The 20,073-nt window shown below is 33.2% G+C and overlaps 1 protein-coding gene across 1 annotated transcript in view; it reads left to right on the forward strand.

Annotated features, from left to right (window-relative positions):
- Nucleotides 1-20,073, forward strand: part of LOC105259388 (helix-loop-helix protein 11) — a 128,341-nt gene that overhangs the window by 8,055 nt on the left and 100,213 nt on the right. Inside the window, exon 2 of the mRNA XM_011271288.3 lies at nt 8,990-9,314. Within this exon, the coding sequence (XP_011269590.1) occupies nt 8,990-9,314 (325 nt within the window). The remainder of the gene's footprint in view (nt 1-8,989; nt 9,315-20,073) is intronic.

A 20,073-nucleotide genomic window follows, 5' to 3' on the forward strand; every position in this document is an offset into this window, starting at 1 on the left:
TTTGTTCATATAAATAAAAAATACTATATATTATAAATCTTATACCTACATATTACAAAACGCTGAACTAGCCTTGTCGAAATTGCGACGAAAATTAAAGTTGAAACGGTATAGCAATAAAAAAAGTTAAAAAATATGATATTAGCTTTGAATATTTTTTAGTGTTTTTTTCTATTGATCAAGGTTTTAAATTTTTTTTCTTGTGAACCATTACCTACGTTTTGAATTAGCAACAAAGGAAGAAGAAATAAAAGGATACTTGCTTTGTATAGTTCTTCTTTAGATCTTTGAAAAGCTTGGAATTTAGAAAATGCAATTAAGAGTGAAAAGTTCTTTTGAATATATATACATTAGAAAAGATTTTTCGTCAGGACTTTCTGCAATATATCATCCGGACTTTTGAGAATATAATTGAATTTTAGATATATCTAAAATATATAACATTTTTAACATTTAATAAAAAAAAGAAGAAAAAATAAAATTCCAGCTATTCTTCATCAGTTTAACTCTACGTCATTGTTTGGTGATAATCACAAGAATAGAAATGTCACATAACAAATTTCATCACTTTATGTATTTTTTCTCTCTAGATAAATTTGCACATGTGTATGTGTAACATCGGTTACGATCGATAAGCACAATTAGAATAGACTCGTAAAAATATTCGTGGTGCACGATTCATGAGCGCGACATGTCATAGTTTAAGATTTAACGTTTAACAGGCATTTTCTTTTGGACGATTGCTGACGCGCGACTGAGGACGCAGCGTTTCATATCGCACGTCAGAGAGTTAGGGTATAAAGAATGCAATTCTTTATGCGCGTTCTTCCAATCTGACGTAGTATACAAACTACTGGCCTGTCATCCGCGACTCGGTTCGCTGCCTCGTTCGAACTGAGCCCGACAGCTGGTCGACTCATGTCATTTTACGCACGGAAGGGCACGCATTCCAATTGTCATCTATAAATTGTCAATTGTTTCACATCGCAGGTGTTTCCCCTCCTAGATAATTAAGAGTATAATATATATTTACACACGCGCGCGTGTCATCAAATACGAATAGAATTCTTTTGATATGCGCGACTAAAACACCTGGCGACTAACGAGGCAACATATGAGAACGCTTCTTAAATAAACGCAATGATTTGTTAAATCGATAACAGACAGCAAATCGAGTAATTCTTGAAGTCATTTAAATGTCTGTGAGAAAAATAATATTAGAATATTTAAACTTAGTTTTTTTGATAAAATATGTAACATGTCTTTACATCTAGATAATCAATTCTCTATTAATATTATATCATCATAAAATATAGTATTATTTTTATACCAGCATATATGTATAATCTTTCAATTTTGAATATTTAATTCATATTATATATCAAGATATAAATATGCAAATATAAAATTTATAAATATATTTATAATTCACGCTACGAAAAAAGTCGATTAAAATTATTCAAAAGTTTATAAAATATTGAAATAGTTAAAAAAATAGTCTAAAGTAAAAAGAAATCTTTAGATGAAAGGTTGGACAGATATCCGAATAAATTTCTATCGATTTTGTCCCGATGTTTTGCGTAAATTCAGTCGGAACGAAGAGGAAGAAAAGACGATGAAGCGACGAGAGGATGAGAGAAGGTAGGGAAAAGGCCACGATTCGCGACGTGGCGCCCGTTGGGCTGCGTCTTACGTCACACTGCTAAATATATGCCTTAGCCGTTCCCAATCTCATACCCATTCTCGTTCTTCATTTCATCCCGTACTACATAGAAACAGCGCGGCATCGTCGTTTCGTCGTCGCTGCCGTTACTGCCAAAGACATCTGCGTGCGTGCATCTCTTCTCTTATTTTGTCCTCATGTGCGTGTAACTTGATATCGTGCGCCTCGGAAGCCGCAGATGCAACTGGCGTCTCGAGAGATCGCGCGACGTGAGCCAACAATAGTCGGCCGATCGTTATTGGCTGTTATTGGCGATTTATTCCGATGGTCGAGACGGATCGTGGAAGCCGGGAGAGCTCAGACGTCCGTAGGGTTTCCGACCGTACGTCTCGAATTCTGCTGGAACACACTTGGTTTCATGGAATTTTTTTCGTATTTGCGAGACACGATTAAAGTATTAAGTATATATTTTCTTCATACTAAGAAATACTGTTCTATTAAATTTTCAAAATTACAATAATATTATTGTTTCACTTTGTTCCGCGTTTTTTATCAATTATAACTAATTTATTTTATTTTCATAAAAAAGATATATAATAAGACTACCAAACAATGCATTTCTTTATTTTTTACATTTAAAAATTTTTAATTTTAATATTACACAGCAGCTATATATTTTTATTCAGCTAAATAGCATAGAGTAGCAAACGTTACAGCCAGAAATTCGGGGAAGAGAGAAACCTATTGTTACCTATTTCTAACCCTGATCCCGTTAACATCTGCCGACGACAGTTTCCTTCACACAAAAATTCCTTTCTAAATGTCGCAAGCTATTTGCTTCTTGCCTTCTCGGTTTTTTCTTCAAACTACATAATTTAAATTTTATTGTCCTCGATGAAAAATTCCGAAATTTTTGTCATATTTATCTTATCTTTATATTTATTTTACTTTATTTATTATAAAAAGAAGAGAAAGAGAATTTAAATAAAAGAAATAACAATAATAATAAAATGTAGGCTCTTTGTATAATAAATCAGCCTTTTTATAAAAAGATCAAATATTTATATAAAAAACTTATGTGAAATATATCATAAATAAATCTTATAATTTATATTTGAAAAGCATTTAACTTTTTTAAATTTTATCATATATTAAATATTTTCTACAAATATATGTACAAATTTATATGATAATCTTTTTGAAATAAAAATTTACCAAGCTATGTTACTTTAACTAAGAAATTGACTGGCATTCGTCAACTAACACGATACTATGGAACTAAAAAAGGAAAGAAAAGGAAAGTTGGGCCTGACGAGCGATGGGTTTTAGCTGTTAGAAACGAGTTCCGGGAATAGCTATAGGGTGAATAGGCACAAAGAGGGTGTTCCGGAGACCCTAACGTAAACCCACACGCACACTGATACGCATTAACCAATCGGGAAGAGACGTGTATTACTTCAGCTGTACCGGACGAGCTTGGCCTTGAGCTTCTATATAGGGTGACTCACTGGAATTTTTACTGCCAGCAGATCTGACTTTGGGTTAGGTCAGAAGACAAGTTAGTCCGAGATGAATCTGTAGAGGGATGAAAATATTCGGATAATAATTGCAACTTGTTTCCTTTCCTATACGTTATGTAACGTATATTTCACGTAAAAATAATTGATGGATTAAAATCAGATATACTACGATTTCTTAGGTAAAATAAAGATAAAAAATTTATAGAAACATTTTACTTACTTCAACATTACAACGCATATTTTTATAATTTGCATTTAAATAATTATATTTAAATTTATTGCGAAAATTACACGTAAAGATTATCGTTTGTTAACATGCGATATGTTAAACTAATGTTAAGTAAAATCGTGTAAAATGAACGTAAAGTCTAAATTTTTGCAAAAGCTTCAATGAAACGTTATAAATGAAACTATCACAAGGTCGTTTACTGTTTATGAGCAATCCGCCTCATCTTTATCTCCGTTTTCGCGCTGCGTTCCCCCGTTAGTCATTCGAAGCTGATAGACTACCGCAGATATCGTGCAGAAACGTTAGTAACAGGCAGCTGACTGACGCCAGCCGACAGTTATTTTTGTAGCCGTTACAAGGAAAAAAGGAGAAATCGTAAAATGCAGTAGAGCCGCGTTATGCAATGTTCTTAGAATCGCTCTCGTAGAATATGCAAATGGAAGGTCGTCTATTCTGCAATATCTGCGTGTGTCACTGTTACGGAATGCTCAATGCACCTCCCTCCCTTCTTATTTTCTAGCTGACTATTCAGTCCTCCTCTTATAAATTATGCAAAATAACGTCACTGGAATTTTCAATATGTATATGATGCTGTATATTTGCATATTCCACATAAAATTATGGATGATTCTCCGCAAAACCGCGGTAACTCGAATGCGATTATCATATATTTCGGCAAAAATAATATTAATATATAACATTAATATTTATACAAACGCATCAACGAAAATAAATTTATATCGCAACGAGAGACGTCGTTCTATTTTTGTTATGAGCAGCAGCGAATGTTTGTCGTCCAGACGACTATCTGGAGAATTTAGAATCGTCTAGGGTCTGAAACGCGCGTATCGCAGAGAGATTACTTTTTCGCCACGCTTTTTCCGAGACATATACATACTTTCCGACCGTGTTTCCTAGTCAGCCGCAGCTGATAGGCGGCTGCAGATAGCGACGCTCGTGCGAAGGCACCGGTAACAACCAGCTGAGTGGCGCCAGCCATCAGCTGTTGGTGACTCACGCGAGCGAGTCGACCGAGAGCGGACGGACACACAGCTGCGTACACTAATGCATAACACACACATACACACACACACATACACATATACATACACAACCAATATTAGCGCGCGCGTGCGCCAGAATGCGCACGCTGTTGTGTTCGTGTGCATCTCTCACCAAGACGCTCTCTTTTCTACCTATGAGCGAATACTCGCAAATTCGTCTGCCTGGATAAAAAGCTCCAAGCGACTCGATGCGTGGATATTTTTTATTATTTTTCTCATTTTTTTCCTCTTCACGTTCTTCATTTTTATCGTCGATGTTGATATTAAAACGTAAGAGGTTATAATTAGAACTAATCGCGCTGCCCAGCGATCGTCCTCTAAAGTCTAGTCATTTGTTGGCAGATAATCGCCGACAGATATAATGTAATAGAACATGATACGTGGATTGCTTCCTGGTGCCATATGGTTGATTGATTTTCGAATAAAAATGATATTTTCTTTCGATTGAAATATAGCGAAAAAATTATTTAAAATCTATTTTGTTTATAATCTAATATTTAAAAAAAGTTAGACTCAAGTAGCTTCTTTTGCTGTACTTCAATTTCAAGAAAATATAATTTTTATTATAATACATAGAGAGATGTTAAAAAATAAAAGTGATTTATTCGAAATGCATTTTAAAATACAATAGCTATATTTTCTAGATTAATTTTTTTATAGCAGGATTTTTGAGATAATGTGGAGTGTTATATGATTAGAGAAAAAAAATTACTGTTGATTAAAGATTTTGTCCCGGCTACTTAATATTCTTCTAAGCTGTACATACGCGCGTATGATTTGTATAAGTGCTTTTTTCAATTCTTTTTTTATCGAAGATAATTCGTTGGCATATGTAGCGTATCATATAACCTTGTAAGAAATTATCTCTTGCGGGTTCGACTACTGGTTATCACGGTTGCGGCACAAACCGATAGCACGTGCTTAATCACAACTGTAGTTAGCACAGCGGTATTCGAAACCTATAAATACTGAAAATTAGGAGATAAAAATAAAGATTAACAATTAATTGTTATTTGTTAATCTATAATAAATGTATTTGATTAAGACAAATATATAAACGATTATCGTCAGATTGATTATCACAAAATAGCAATACAAGGAGCGAAGTAATAATTGAAGAAAATATGTTAAACGTTATAGAGTAATCTATAAATCGATAGCATGCAAATTCTTTTTCGTACGAGTAGCAGGATTTCAGAGTGAAAAGGAAGGCAGTTCTATCCACTTCGTCGACCTACTTCGCCGCAACTGATCTGGCCGAGCGAGCGCTCTGCGGGTATCCGGCGAACGAACGAGCTGACGTCACGACAGTCAACCATCCAGCCAGCAAGCCGCCGGCGTACCAGCTGATCTAATATAACCACTCGATGAGAGTACGCCACGTGGATTTCTGGTTCCGTGGACCTCCACGTGCCGTTATGAATGATCGTCGATGAATGCCGCGGCCTGATTCAATCCTCGTGTGTGTTATTCTGAACAATTGATTCGCGTTTATACCGCGAGAAAAGACGCATGTTTCAAATCTAACAAAACTATAATGAAATGCGATTTATTTTGATGTTAGAATGGCATTGAATCCGACTGCTATTGTGTAAAATAACTGTGATGACGAGAGACGATATAATGTTGAAATTAATATGAAATGTGCAGATGGATGACTTCATCAGCTATAAAATGTCTGACCGCGTCATCAACATTCTATACGGTTTAATTTACAAATTAACGACGGATTGCAACAATGAGAAAAATTTTTTGCTTTTTAAGATATGACGATAGGTCAGGTAGGAGGAGAGTTAGAATGCGAATAATGCAATATTACAACATACTTCAACCATTGTGAAATCTTTGATAGATGATCGTGACATGGGTTATTGCATCGCGCATGATGTACGATTATGCCTTTGTACAATTGGTCGTACTTACGCGGTATTTGAGTGACATCTTCGAATGAGTAACTGTTAGTATTTCTGTCAAAGAAAATTATTGGACATGTGACAAGTGGTCGATAAAGCATTGTGAAATTTAAAGATATTTTTAGTATTTTTACGTACTCTTATCGTTCTTTGTTAATACAGCTAACATTGCTAACACTTCATGAGCAATATTATTCTTATAAATAGTATTATTTCTTAACAATAGTATTCTTGTGTTGAAGATTATTAAATTGCGTCGAAAATATATAGCTTTTTCAAGCTATTTTATTATTTTAATAATATATTATTGATTTTATTCATTTACAATTATATATATTTTTATCGATCTTAATTAATCTTATTTAAATTTAATTCACATTCAAGATACTCAAATTTTAATAAGTTCTATTTTTATAGAACATTTTTATTTAAAATAAAATAAGACACAGAAACTTATATTTTATAAATATCTATAAAAATAATACGTATAATAATTTTTAGAGAACAGCTTTCACATTCGTTCGCATTATCGACATGTGACATTTCGGAGCAAGGAGCAAGGTCACGGTCCTCCTTGCTGAGTCATCTTTATAGTATGTCCGCCATCTCGATCTTTCCCCTTCTCTTAACTCTCTTCCCTATTGCTTTCCTTACTGTCACTCGTTAACATATAATTTTCTCAACTGTTTGTTATTTCTTCTTTTATCAACTTTACCTACAACTTATCTACAATGTTACGAAATGAGCATTGCATTATTAAAGACTTCGCTAACTTGTTTATAAGTTCACCGAAGTGAACTTAATTATGTAATCAAAAATAAGTGCATAATATCGGTAAACTTAAGAAATAAATTTCTTATATCAACTTTAATATGAAAATGACTTTTAGATTGAACAAGATGAAGAAAATATATGGATATAACGATATTCGCAGGTATTGATAATTTCGCTAAGCGCTTTTTTAAATTAATTTCAGATAAAAATAGTTTCACGAAATTATTTCGATATTATCAGCAAATATTAGTAAAATTAAAGAATTTGCTTTTGAAGAATATTATTAAATTTAACAAATTTAATATTCTTAATTAATTAATTTTTTAAAGTTGATAAAATTGATTATATAATTTTTTATGCTATCAAAAATTATAATTTGCATTATAATATTTTTAGTATAAACTCTTTTAAAATATTTGTGTATCTAACTCTGTGTACATTACTATTATCTTTAATCGTGATTATCTTTAGTGCAGTAAATATGAAAAGAATCTCTTAATGTTGATACCGCTAAATATTTTATACTCTCTCTTTAACTAAAATTGATGTTTACACCACGTTATAGCGTGCTTACAGCTGACCTTTACATTATGATGAGACCCATTCGCGATCTCTCGATAGCGTATGTGCGTTATTATGCCTCCATTATTTGCGTGACGACCTATGAAAGCATGTTACGCACAGCATGCGCTATAAACATGAAATTAGAGATAGAAGTGTCTATTAAAACGTAGCAAGATTTAATGATGAAAAATTAATAAAATTATGTATATTTATATAATAATATAATTGTGTACTATTTTATATGTAATCGTTAAATTTATAAGATTATATATATATATATATATATATATATATATATATATATATTGGTCTATTCATGCTATTCTGAGCATAATTTGTAATGTATAATTTTTTGCATAATTTTGAAAAATTAAATATTATCGCGGTTGAACATCAAGAACATAAATATATACGCACAACATGTGTTATTAATTTTTTTATAAAATTATAAATATATATAAATTTTATAAAGAAAAATTTAATTCAACTATCTACAAATCCGTCGTCGTAAACAAGCCGCACGTGTTCGGCGAAATGAAAACAAAAGGAAGGGAGAAAGAAAGGAAAGTCACCTTGTTTTCAATTTTCTTAAAAGCCTTTACGCTACGATACGAGACGTACGATTCCAACTCAGCAGTAGAAAACTCAGCGAGTATTACGCGTCATGTGTGTCAAACGAACAGACGCGTGTGTTAATGTTCTCTCTCGCTCGCGTCACTTTGATTTCGTGGCTCTATCTCTTTGATATTTGTACTGAAATACTTTGACCGTGAACGTTTATCGCTCAACGGAAATGTCTCTTTTTTCCTTAATAACGAGACGAACAATATACACAACTGGCTATGTGAGGCCATTAAAATAAATTGACATTTAAATGCGCAAAGATCCAAGATTCAAGGGTCGCAAATTTAAATAGTTAAGCATCATCATTTCGTGTAATTATATGTGAAGATGAAATCTAAGATACTTGAGAATCATTTGGCACAATTTAAGAAAATTTAATACATATAATTCTAAGCAAAAAATGTAACATATTTATATTTATGATATTAATCAAAATAAAATAATTTTAAATTACACATTACACTTCTTAGATTTATATTCTTTCGCAATATCAATAAGATCATCATCGTATTATTCATGAGAAATGATCATCGAATAAAATTTTATTTCGTGGTTTATCATTCAAGCATCGTTAAAAATTTCGATGCATGTGAAGAAGAATTCCATACTCATATGCTTTATTATTCATTTGTTTGCAGGAGCGTCGAGACGGTGGACGACGGCTCGGTGACCACGAGTGTGACGGTCGCCGAAGTCGCTGATACACAAGAGCAGCAACCACCGCAGTCTAAAACTAACGTCGGAATTGGCCGACGGATTAATAATCATAGCGCTGCTTTGAGCAACGGCAACAGTATCAGCAACGTCGGCCGTGTCACGCCGCGCAGCCACATGGAGCAGGAGAAGCGAATACGGCGAGAAATCGCCAACAGCAACGAGCGACGTCGTATGCAGAGCATCAACGCCGGATTCCAGTCGCTTAGAACGCTGCTGCCGCATCACGAGGGCGAGAAGCTGTCTAAGGTAAGTCTCTCATGTGGCTTTATATTAACCTCTGACCGGAGTCGTGTGAATTTCGAGCATGTTTTCTTGTTGAATCGTGGAATGTTGATTAATTTTCTGCAGTGCAATATAATTAAAAATATAAAAAATGAACGTATGCAGATAAAAATAAATATAAAGAACATTAATGCATATAGATAAAAATAAATATAAAGAATATCAAATGTATTAAAAATTATATTAAATACAATTTTATAAATTAAATATAAAATTAGTTTCTTTATGTGATTACTATCATATATTATAGATATATATGTATATCACATACACAAAGAAAGTGGATTGATTTTTTATAAATATATGATATGTAAACATTTTAATGTATTTTACATCAATCAAACTTATATTATTTTAATTATGAAAAAAATCAATATTTACACTCCACGACTCTGGCTCAGGGTTGAAAATACGCAAGAATTTATATCATTATATGTTAATTTCGTACGAAAAGTCGAGTGTGCCGATATAAAAATGTGCGCGGCATACTTGGCATCGTATAATAAATCTTTGGTTGAAATGAGAATTGTATCCATGTAAAAAGTGTCATCGTCATCGTCATTCTCGTAGTTTGAGTCGCTTGCTCATTCAATATGAATCACTGTAAAAAAAAGAATTGAGGAAACACTTCCTCCAATAAATTTTGCCTGTGCTGGAGGAAGAAGCGATCGAGCTTGAATAATAACGATCGTTCATTCATCGCCTCGTGCTTTTCATGGATACATTAGAAGAAAATAACAAGGAATGCATAATTACTTGCATGCTTCTTGAAAAAAGAAGATATTTGATTAAATATAAAAAAAAAATGAAATTTTACAAATGTTTTAATTTTTATCATCAAAAAAATTTTTCTCTTTAAATGTTTATATTAGAATCTGAAAGCATAAAGAAAAAAAAACATGAATTTAATTGTGTCGAAAGACTTCGCGTAAATAGTCTAGATAAAAATTGTTGCATGAAAATAATTCGACTCTTAAGGCATGATTGCTTCTATTGTGCAAGAAGTGTTTCATTACACCACAAGGCATCTTTTCTTTTTAAATGCATCTGATTTTGGGAAATTCTCATTTCATTCCATATGTAAAATGTGGCGCGCGTATATAAATTTCTTTTATGCCGCACACACTAATGTATAAAACTGAAAATCTTTTTTGCGATATTTACCATAGGATCGCAAAAGTGGTGTCACGCAAATGTAGTACCACTTTGCGATTTTGACTGCCCTTTCGAATAACATTTGAGATTTGAGAACTCTTACGACGCACTCAATCGATATGTGATTATTTCGGATCGTTGGGACGTTGTGCGAGTATATGAATATTCAATAGTCTGGTCCAAATGAAGTTGTTAGGAATAACATTATGTTTTTCACAAAAGATTATATCTCAATATTCCTTGGATGAATTCGTAACTTCAATTATCGAAGACGTTCGATAAAATTATTTTTTTACAGTAGAGTTTTTTTTCTATTATGATTAATTTTTAAATGCATTTAATTGGATATTATTATATATCTGATCTATCTTCGAGCAATAATAAAATACAATTTTGGAAATAAAATAATTTAACAAATTTATTTTCAACTAGTAAAATAGTAATATCATGCATTTAAGGATTAATTACTTACGATTTGATTTAGCAGTATTAGATTTTATACAAGACCATACAAGAAAAGTAACGATGATAACGAAATAATAATGCCGTGAAAATCCGAATGTATGGGATCGACACCGCATGATTTTTTGTCTTGCAAAATATTTTTATGATTTTTTTTAATATAAGGGCCTTTTACTCGATATCTATTAGCGAGCATATAAATAATATTAATCACTCTTATTCGACTTACAATTAAAAAAATATCGCTGGCATGCAATGGCGCTCGTTAAAAACATAACTAAATCGTATTTTATTCTTTGCTTAATTTTGCACGTACATAGTGCTGAAAAATAAAAAAATTCTCTACATTTTCGTCAAGTAAGGAATCTCTTGGTACGTATTTAAAAATCGTTTTTAACCGTTATTTAAAGAGCACAAATGCATACATCGCGCTTCGGAATGGCGTTTCAATACCATCCGATCGGAAGAGTTTTATTACATTAGAGCCAACACGCATCGGGCCGGGTCAGGCAGACACGTGGACCGGAAACGATGGCCTACCTCTCTTTGACAAGGTGAATTCGTCAATAAAACTCAATCTCTTTTGCGTTTGGACACGATTACGCAAGCCGTTGTCGGCGGCTTTTATGAATCGCCGCATGTTCTCCAACTTCGGCTAATTTTAGCATGTGAAAGTCGGTATCCGATCCCATCGTAAGACTAAATTCTCATACAATCGGTTTAAGCTAGTCACGCTTTAATTATTAAATGAGTGACAGCGTCCGTTTAGTTTTTACACTGTCGAGACATTGACGTCATTGTAGTTAAATATCAGCTGATGCGAATAGTTTGCATGAATGAATTATTGAATTTTTAAATGCGAAACAACATTATCATGACGACTGAAAGATAAAGTTTAAGATAAAGATAATTTGAATTTTCCAAAATACAAATGAGGTGTTTTTGTATTATAACATATATGCATTATTTTTTTCATTCTATTTATACACTTATTTATTATATTGAATAATTATTATATTTTGTCATAATATTATATATTTATAATAATTATATATTTTGTCATAATATGTTGTTTTTGCAACTAAGAATTATGAGACAATTATGTGAGAGTTTATATTAATATTTAGTAATAGTATATATTATATTAATATTTATATAATACAGTAATAGTACATATCATATTAATATATATTAATATGAGAGTTTATATAAATTTAACAATATAAAATATAAAATTACATAAAATAATATAAAATACGAAATTATTTCTTTGAGAAAAAGATAAATAAAAATGAAAATCAGGATAATCAATGCTGTTGGATATGAATACCGGACCTTCGTAAATCTTTACCTGCGAGCTCGTTCCTATAGTCTTGTGAAATCTCTAAAGTAAGATCGAGCGTGAGAACGAACCGTGGCATTAGTATTTTACAACGCAAATAATATTAAATCAATCATATGAGAACCGCGTTTTTTGACACACATATATGCTCACAAATTTGCTTAAAAAATTGAGATAAAAATTTTTCTTGAAAAAAAAAAAAAAGAAAATGTTTGATATTGGTTTTAATTATGAGCGGTTAAATCTGAAGAGTTTTTCAACACATGAGCTTCAGAATATAATTTAAATATAGATGTGATAAAATTATATTATTTATTTGATTTTATTTTAATAACGGATTTGTAACTTGAAATTTTGATTAGATATTCAAAATTGAAAACTCGAGAATTTTAAGACTGGAATTTTTGAAATCATGAAAATTGAAAATACGTAGAGGAGATGAATGTAGTCATTGCTAAAATAAAATTTCGCCAGCTTTAAAAATAGCATCAAGTAAAAATTGCGCAACATTTACGCGCTCAGACAACATGGTCACGCGGAGGTCAAGAGTTAATCGAGCATTTAACAGGGAATGTGGACTGCGCGAAACGAGACGGGACGAGGCGTCAAACGCCGGTGAGCCTCGTGAGACGATTAAAGGTAGGCACACAATGCGCATGTGTGTCAGTCGGGACAAGAACCTCGAGAGTCGCGTGACTCGTAATTGGCGGTGTGAACTAACAGCTGATCTCGCGCCGATCGCAAGCGCAAGTCGCTGCGTAATCAAACACGTGCCATATTCAACGTAACGCGCGTTCGTATGTGCGCACATACGTTATCGTATTCATTTTCTATCATTTGTGATGTAAAAAATATGATTTTTTAAATTTTTATCTTCAGATATATAAAATTTAGAAAAAAATGATTCTCTTGTTGATTATAAGATTAAAAATTCGAGTTTGTATGATTAATCTTAATATATTTTACTTTCTACTTTGATATTTGATACATTTGTTGTACGTTTTTAAGATAGAAAAATTAAATATTAGTTAAATTTTTAATCTAGAATATGATAAATTTTATTTCATTGCATGAAGACGTTTTAATATTGATACAGTTTTATTAGGTCGCGAATTTATTGAAGCACTATTTAGTCGATGGCTCGAAAACTCAATGATTTTATGCCATAAAAGGTACTCTAATTATCTCGCGCGCGATTTTTAAAATTCTATGTGACCTCGAATGATGATATATATATATATATATATATATATATATATATATATATATATATATGTATGTGCACCGGTTTTGCCTTCGCGTATATGCGATAATTCGTATATATATATATATATGTACATATATGTATGTGTGTGCGCACTTTCGCAACGCGATATTTCGCGAACCAGTCGGCCGACCACATGGTTCAATTCCCACGCATTTCTCTTGTGCTCTCTCTCTCTCTTTTTCTCTTTCTTTCTCTCTTTCTCTCTTCGTTCCCTTCGATCCCAACCTTTTTTCGCCCCCCTTCCTTCCTCCCTTTCCGTTCACCTTCCATCTTTATCTCGCTCGGCTTTATCGTCGGTCCTGTTCCTTCTTTCTTGGCATCGCTACGAAGGCCAAACCCGGACAAGCGAAATTCGCACGAAGCCCTGGCCCACTGAGAGAGAGTTGTCGGCCGGCTCTTTGGCAATATTAACGAGCCCACAGTCTCCAAATGCGAGAATGCTCGATTGCTCCTGACTTTTTCTTTGCTTGTTACTTCCTTAGAGCAAAGTGAAAAATTATTGCTTTTTTGTCTTTTCTTTCCTTTCTTTACGAACGAATTTGCATTTGAATCGTTTCGACCATTGTCGCTATATATTCATCGGGCTATATACCATTCAACTTTTTACTTTGAGATTTTTTTCATGCTTATAATAGAAGATTGAAATTGCTATCACAGCGAAATTAATTTTCTACCAAAAATGTTAACAATATAAATTTTATTGAAAATTTTATACGCTCTTGTTAATTAAAAAAAATATTAAAATATACAAGGAAATTGTTAATTGTATAAAAAATTCTATTTAGAAAGCTAAATAGATAAATTTCGATTCTGATACATTTCAGTATTTTCTGTTATTGATTTCTGAATTCTCGATTTCTAGCGAAATTTTGCTTTTGAAAAAATGATATATGTGATGATCGTGAATTTCTCATCGGATATTCTTGAATCTTTTCGTGCGCAGGAGGGCGCAGCACGCATCGGAAACGAAATAAAAGGAAGGCGCGCGCAAATGAACGCAGACGCCTCGACCCATTTTCATTTAGCGTTCGCCAGACAGAAATAAAAATAAATCGTCTCTGCTGTTCTCTTCTACCTTTAACGAAACTCGATTCGAGACTGCCTCATCGTGGCTAAAGAGAGCATTTTGTGCGCGTAATTGCATTTCACGCCGCGTGGGAGAGAGAGGTCGGCTCCGATCGATTGCCGAATTTGATGGACTTTGTCAATCTTCTTATTTTCTGAATTCGTGATAAACTATTTATATCATATATAATTTCACTCATATTATAATCTTGAGTTCTTGATGTCACTTAAAAAACAATTTTGTTTAAATATTTTAATGATTTGTTTGTATTTTAATATAATTTCTAAAATTCCCCCATCAGGAATATACAGGGTCTACCAAAAGTGTGGAAACCCCTAAATATCTCGGAAAATATACGTTTTACAGAAAAGTGTTTCCAACAAAAGTTGTAGGGTTTAAGAAGATCTATATACTGATTCTATCAGTTTGACCTTGGATGGCGTCGTCAAGGTCAGGTCAAGGTCACATTGACTTTTTTAAATGACACCCCCTACATTTGATTGCATATTCTTATAGCTTAATTCAAGAGCTTTCCAAAACACTATAATAATGTTCATTTTTATTAAGTACTTTGCGAGTTATGAGGGTTGAATGATAGAGTAGCGCCGGTATTAACATTATCCAAGGTGTACTACATGGAGGTTACTCGCTCGGATTTGCATCTGTTGTGTGTGTGATCCAGCTAACTAAGGCAAGATCGGTCGTGGATCCAGTCAGCAAAAGCAAAGACCCAACCAAATTACAATCGAGCATTTAAAGACCTGGAAAGCAATCGACATAGTAAACAGTAAATAAATTTGTGGATGCTCATTTATCATAATAATTGTTCGAAATGTGTGCGTGTGCGTGCGTGCGGTGCGTGTATACAGAGATCAGGTTAGGTTGCACCAAACGATTGCAAATGTGTTTCAATGTGTTAAAGTAAATGCTGAAAGTGGCTGCCATTTACTTCCTGACAATATGCTAATCTTTGGTAGAATGTAGAAATGACTTTACGATTCGTTTCAAAAGGTATCAAAGCCATTTCATCCCTTATTCGCTGTATCAATTCGTGAATGGTTTTAGGTTTTGTTCTGTAAACCTTACTCTTCAGATATCCCCATAGATAATAATCAAGAGGAGTTAGATCTGGTGACCGAGGTGGCCAATCCTCTCCTCCCTCATTTCCGTTCCTTCTTCCTATCCACCGTAGCGGAAAAGTCTCATTTAAAATACGACGTGGTCCTGCACCAAAATGAGCAGGAGCTCCATCATGCTGAAACCATATTTCTTGGAAATTATTTGGAAAAGTATTCTGTATGGCTGGAATTATTTGATCAACAAGTAATCTCTCATACCTTTGAGCGTTCAAATATTCTTCAAAAAAAAACGGCCCTATTAAATAGCCATCTATTATTCCGCACCATACATTTATTTTTTGTGGATGTTGTGTGTGAGTTTCCCGCACCCAATTCGGATTCTCATCTGACCAGAAACGAAAATTTTGATTATTAACTTCTCCCGTTAAGGTAAAAGTTGCCTCGTCTGTGAAAACAATTTGATAAGGGAAGATGGGCCGGACATCTATTAGTGCCATCATTCTTTCACAGAAATGTATACGACGCTCCTCATCTCCGTTTTGCAATTCTTGAACGTATTGCAATTTATATGGATGGAACTTGTTCTTCTTTAAAATTCTCCAAACCGACATGGGAGCAATATCGTGAGTTTGAGCGACTCTCTGAACATTAGAATTGGGATCTTCAATAAATGTCTGCAGAACATCAAGTTGTTTTTCTTCGTTGGTTGCAGACAATGGTCTTCCTGACTTAGAGCGATTTCTTACGCTACCAGTTTGTCTAAAACGTTCTATTGTTTTTAACACAGTGGACTTATTAATTCGACGGTTCGGATACGTGTCATTAAATAATCGAACGACATCAGAGAACGATCTTTCGTTATCACCCCATCCACGCATCATGAGGATAGTGATTCTTTCACGTTCCGACAAGTCGCCAGCCATTTTTAAAACGTTTAATTTTAATTAATCGTACGTTGTATTTGGACGATAACAATTAATTTCTGCTTGCTCAAAGCTGAAGTTAGAAGGTGCTCGTTCTTTGATAGCTTTATACATTCTTAGTTGAATTTTAAATGCGAGTTAGACTGCATGTAGTGCGTCACATAGCGGTAAATGAAGGAACTAACGAGACGTTTCATACACGTTTTATGGAGCAATTTTTTGGCAATTTGACTTCAGCGAAATATGAGGATATGTTGAGGAATCGATCTTGCCTTAGTTAGCTGGATCACACACACAACAGATGCAAATCCGAGCGAGTAACCTCCATGTAGTACACCTTGGATAATGTTAATACCGGCGCTACTCTATCATTCAACCCTCATAACTCGCAAAGTACTTAATAAAAATGAACATTATTATAGTGTTTTGGAAAGCTCTTGAATTAAGCTATAAGAATATGCAATCAAATGTAGGGGGTGTCATTTAAAAAAGTCAATGTGACCTTGACCTGACCTTGACGACGCCATCCAAGGTCAAACTGATAGAATCAGTATATAGATCTTCTTAAACCCTACAACTTTTGTTGGAAACACTTTTCTGTAAAACGTATATTTTCCGAGATATTTAGGGGTTTCCACACTTTTGGTAGACCCTGTATAGAGATAAAAAAGTACATATAAACTATATTTTTTAATATATGTTAATATATACAACAGCTACAAATTTAACCAAACTAATCATTAATTATTGATATCTATATTTGTTCAAAATGGAAATAGATTCCAAACATTTCGAAACATGAATAATTTTGCATTGAAATAATTTTGTTAGCTCTTGATAATAGAAATAGGTTAACTAGTGACAACAATTTAGAACTTCAATTTTGTTAATTTTTAACGTTTAACAAATGTTTTCATCCCATTTTCTTGAAAATTCTTATGGCGGGAATTTCATAACAGTGGCATATGCACATGCAAGAGAGAAAGAGAAAGAAAGACAGAGAGAGTAGACGAGGCTCCTCGCGCTTCTCATTGAGAGCCGTCTTCTCGTAAAGAGACTTTGTCGGGAAGCATCGTCGGGTCGCATGGGCTGCATTCATTTCCATGAACTCTCAACGCCAGCTTCGAGGTTGGGTCGTGTCCCCCTTGTCTTCCCTTCTCTCATCCATCCCTCTCTTTCTGATTGTTAATGGTTGGTCACGGATGTACACTCCTCTCTCTCTTCCCCCCTCTTTCTCTCTCTCTCTTTCTCTTTGTGTGAAATATATATATTATTCTTTTGCTCTTTATCGTTCCCTCGTGGTGCAGCCTCTCTGGTCTTCGTGGTGGTAAGCAAGGACGGCGGGAACCCAGACATCACGTGCTTTGTCTGCCACAGACTCGTCTTTTCTCTCTTCAACTCCACGATAGTATTACGAGATTCGTGCATACACACACACGCGCGCATATACACTGCAAATAGTGCACGATATAAGACTTGTATCTTGCGAGAATGAAGTAATACAACTGTTCATCTCATTCGGGATGTGTAATTCTTTAATTACATATGTGATCAAATATATGTAATAAAATTATTATATGCATAGCTATATAAAAATATTATTACATATTATATATACGTAATATATAAATATAAATATGATGTTACATTATATATTTTACTATTACTGATATTAAATATATGTATATATATTATATATGCAAAAAAAAACGATTACATTGTCTAAAAAAGATCATCATAGAATATTTGTATTATAGAAAAGAAAACGTGTGTGTGTGTATGAGTGCGTTATCCAAAAAATTTAGTAAAATAATGATTTTTATGACATTTTGCATTTCACGACTTCAATTATGGCATTCGCTACTGCAATACTGTGGAAATTGTGACAAGATTGCATATATTATGACAGCTGTGTATGCAATCGTTGCTGCAATTAATTATATGAAAATAAAGTTCTCTCTATTCACATGCTAGTTTTACATTTTTGAAAGTTGTATGATTTTAATACGATTATTCTTGATTTATCAATATCAAAAAAAGAAACGTAATATAGGATGTATTATCAAACTATTTTTTTGCTAGAATAACTCAATTGAATATTAGGTTATTAAATATATTTAACTATAAAATAATTAATAACATTTAGAGATATAATAACAATTATAATTAGATTATTTCATAAATTCAATATTTGATAATAATTCTCAAAGCACAATCGATGCGATAAATTATTATATGTATGTATGTATGTACGTACGTATGTGTGTATATACGTATATATCTAATTGATATGCACGCGCAACATATCGAAAAATATTAAATCTATTTTCTACTAGTTTATTGAATTAGATAAAGAATTTTTACACAATATAAGACGGATTTAAGAAATATTATAAAAGTCAATGCTTAAGATATATCAGTACAGATGATGCCGTATCCTGCTTACTGAGCATCTTCCTTTTTGGCTTTTTTTGCTTCTCTTCTCAGTATTCTTTTTCTTCTTTTCTCTCTCCTCCACTTTTTTCCCTATCATTTCTTCTGGTACATATATTAAAAAATTGTGCAAATGGAAATACTTTTTTCTGCGTTCTCGATTTTCAAGCTTGCAGGAAATAATTTGGAAGATTCTTATTGAAAATTTTAGATTAGTCGGCATTTTTAATAACGGACGTATTGAACACTTATGAGAAATTTATTCCTAATAATAAATTTAATAAAATACTAAAGAGGAGAGATAGTAACATGCTGTCAATAAGACTACTTAATTATTAACGTGTTTACAATGTTGTTAATTTCTAACAAATAAATGTTTTCGTCTCTTTTTTTTTTGTAAATGAATTTTTAATAATTATCTTTCCCTTTCGTATCGAAATTTTAATCGTTTTGCATAATCTTCTGAACTTCTTTTGTTCTACATATTTAGATAATAGACAAGACATATTTTCCTAATAAGAAACTAAGCTGTTCAGCTTAGCCTCTTAAGGATCGAAGATTTTAATCTCTCGGAAACTATAGCCTGTTACATATCTAAAAGTATCTTGGACGGAAATCAAGGTGTGCCATATGCACCTTGATGCCTGTCCAACCTCTTTTACCGATATGGTTTCTTGCGCGGCTACTTTTGTTGCTTGACGCGGTGGGCCAAACGGGCGGATCCCCTGAAGCATCTGGGTCATTTTGTTACCCCTTCTTTCTCTTCTTCGCCCCGACTCTCCTTTCTACTATCACGGATCTTGCACACCCGTCCCTTTATCCCATTATTCTCTTTGTTCTTTTTTTTTTACTGGCCCACGATCGGCAAATGTAACTTCGACTGATACAGCTGTTGATGTCTATAAAATGTCCCTCTTTATATCATTCTTTTTTATAATAATCATAAAGTCAAATAATCAGTTAGACCAATCGTAATATATTTAAAATAGCGACATA

Source organism: Camponotus floridanus, unplaced genomic scaffold (assembly GCF_003227725.1).
Source record: "Camponotus floridanus strain SB8 unplaced genomic scaffold, Cflo_v7.5 scaffold105, whole genome shotgun sequence".
NCBI classification, from domain to species: Eukaryota; Metazoa; Arthropoda; class Insecta; order Hymenoptera; family Formicidae; genus Camponotus; species Camponotus floridanus.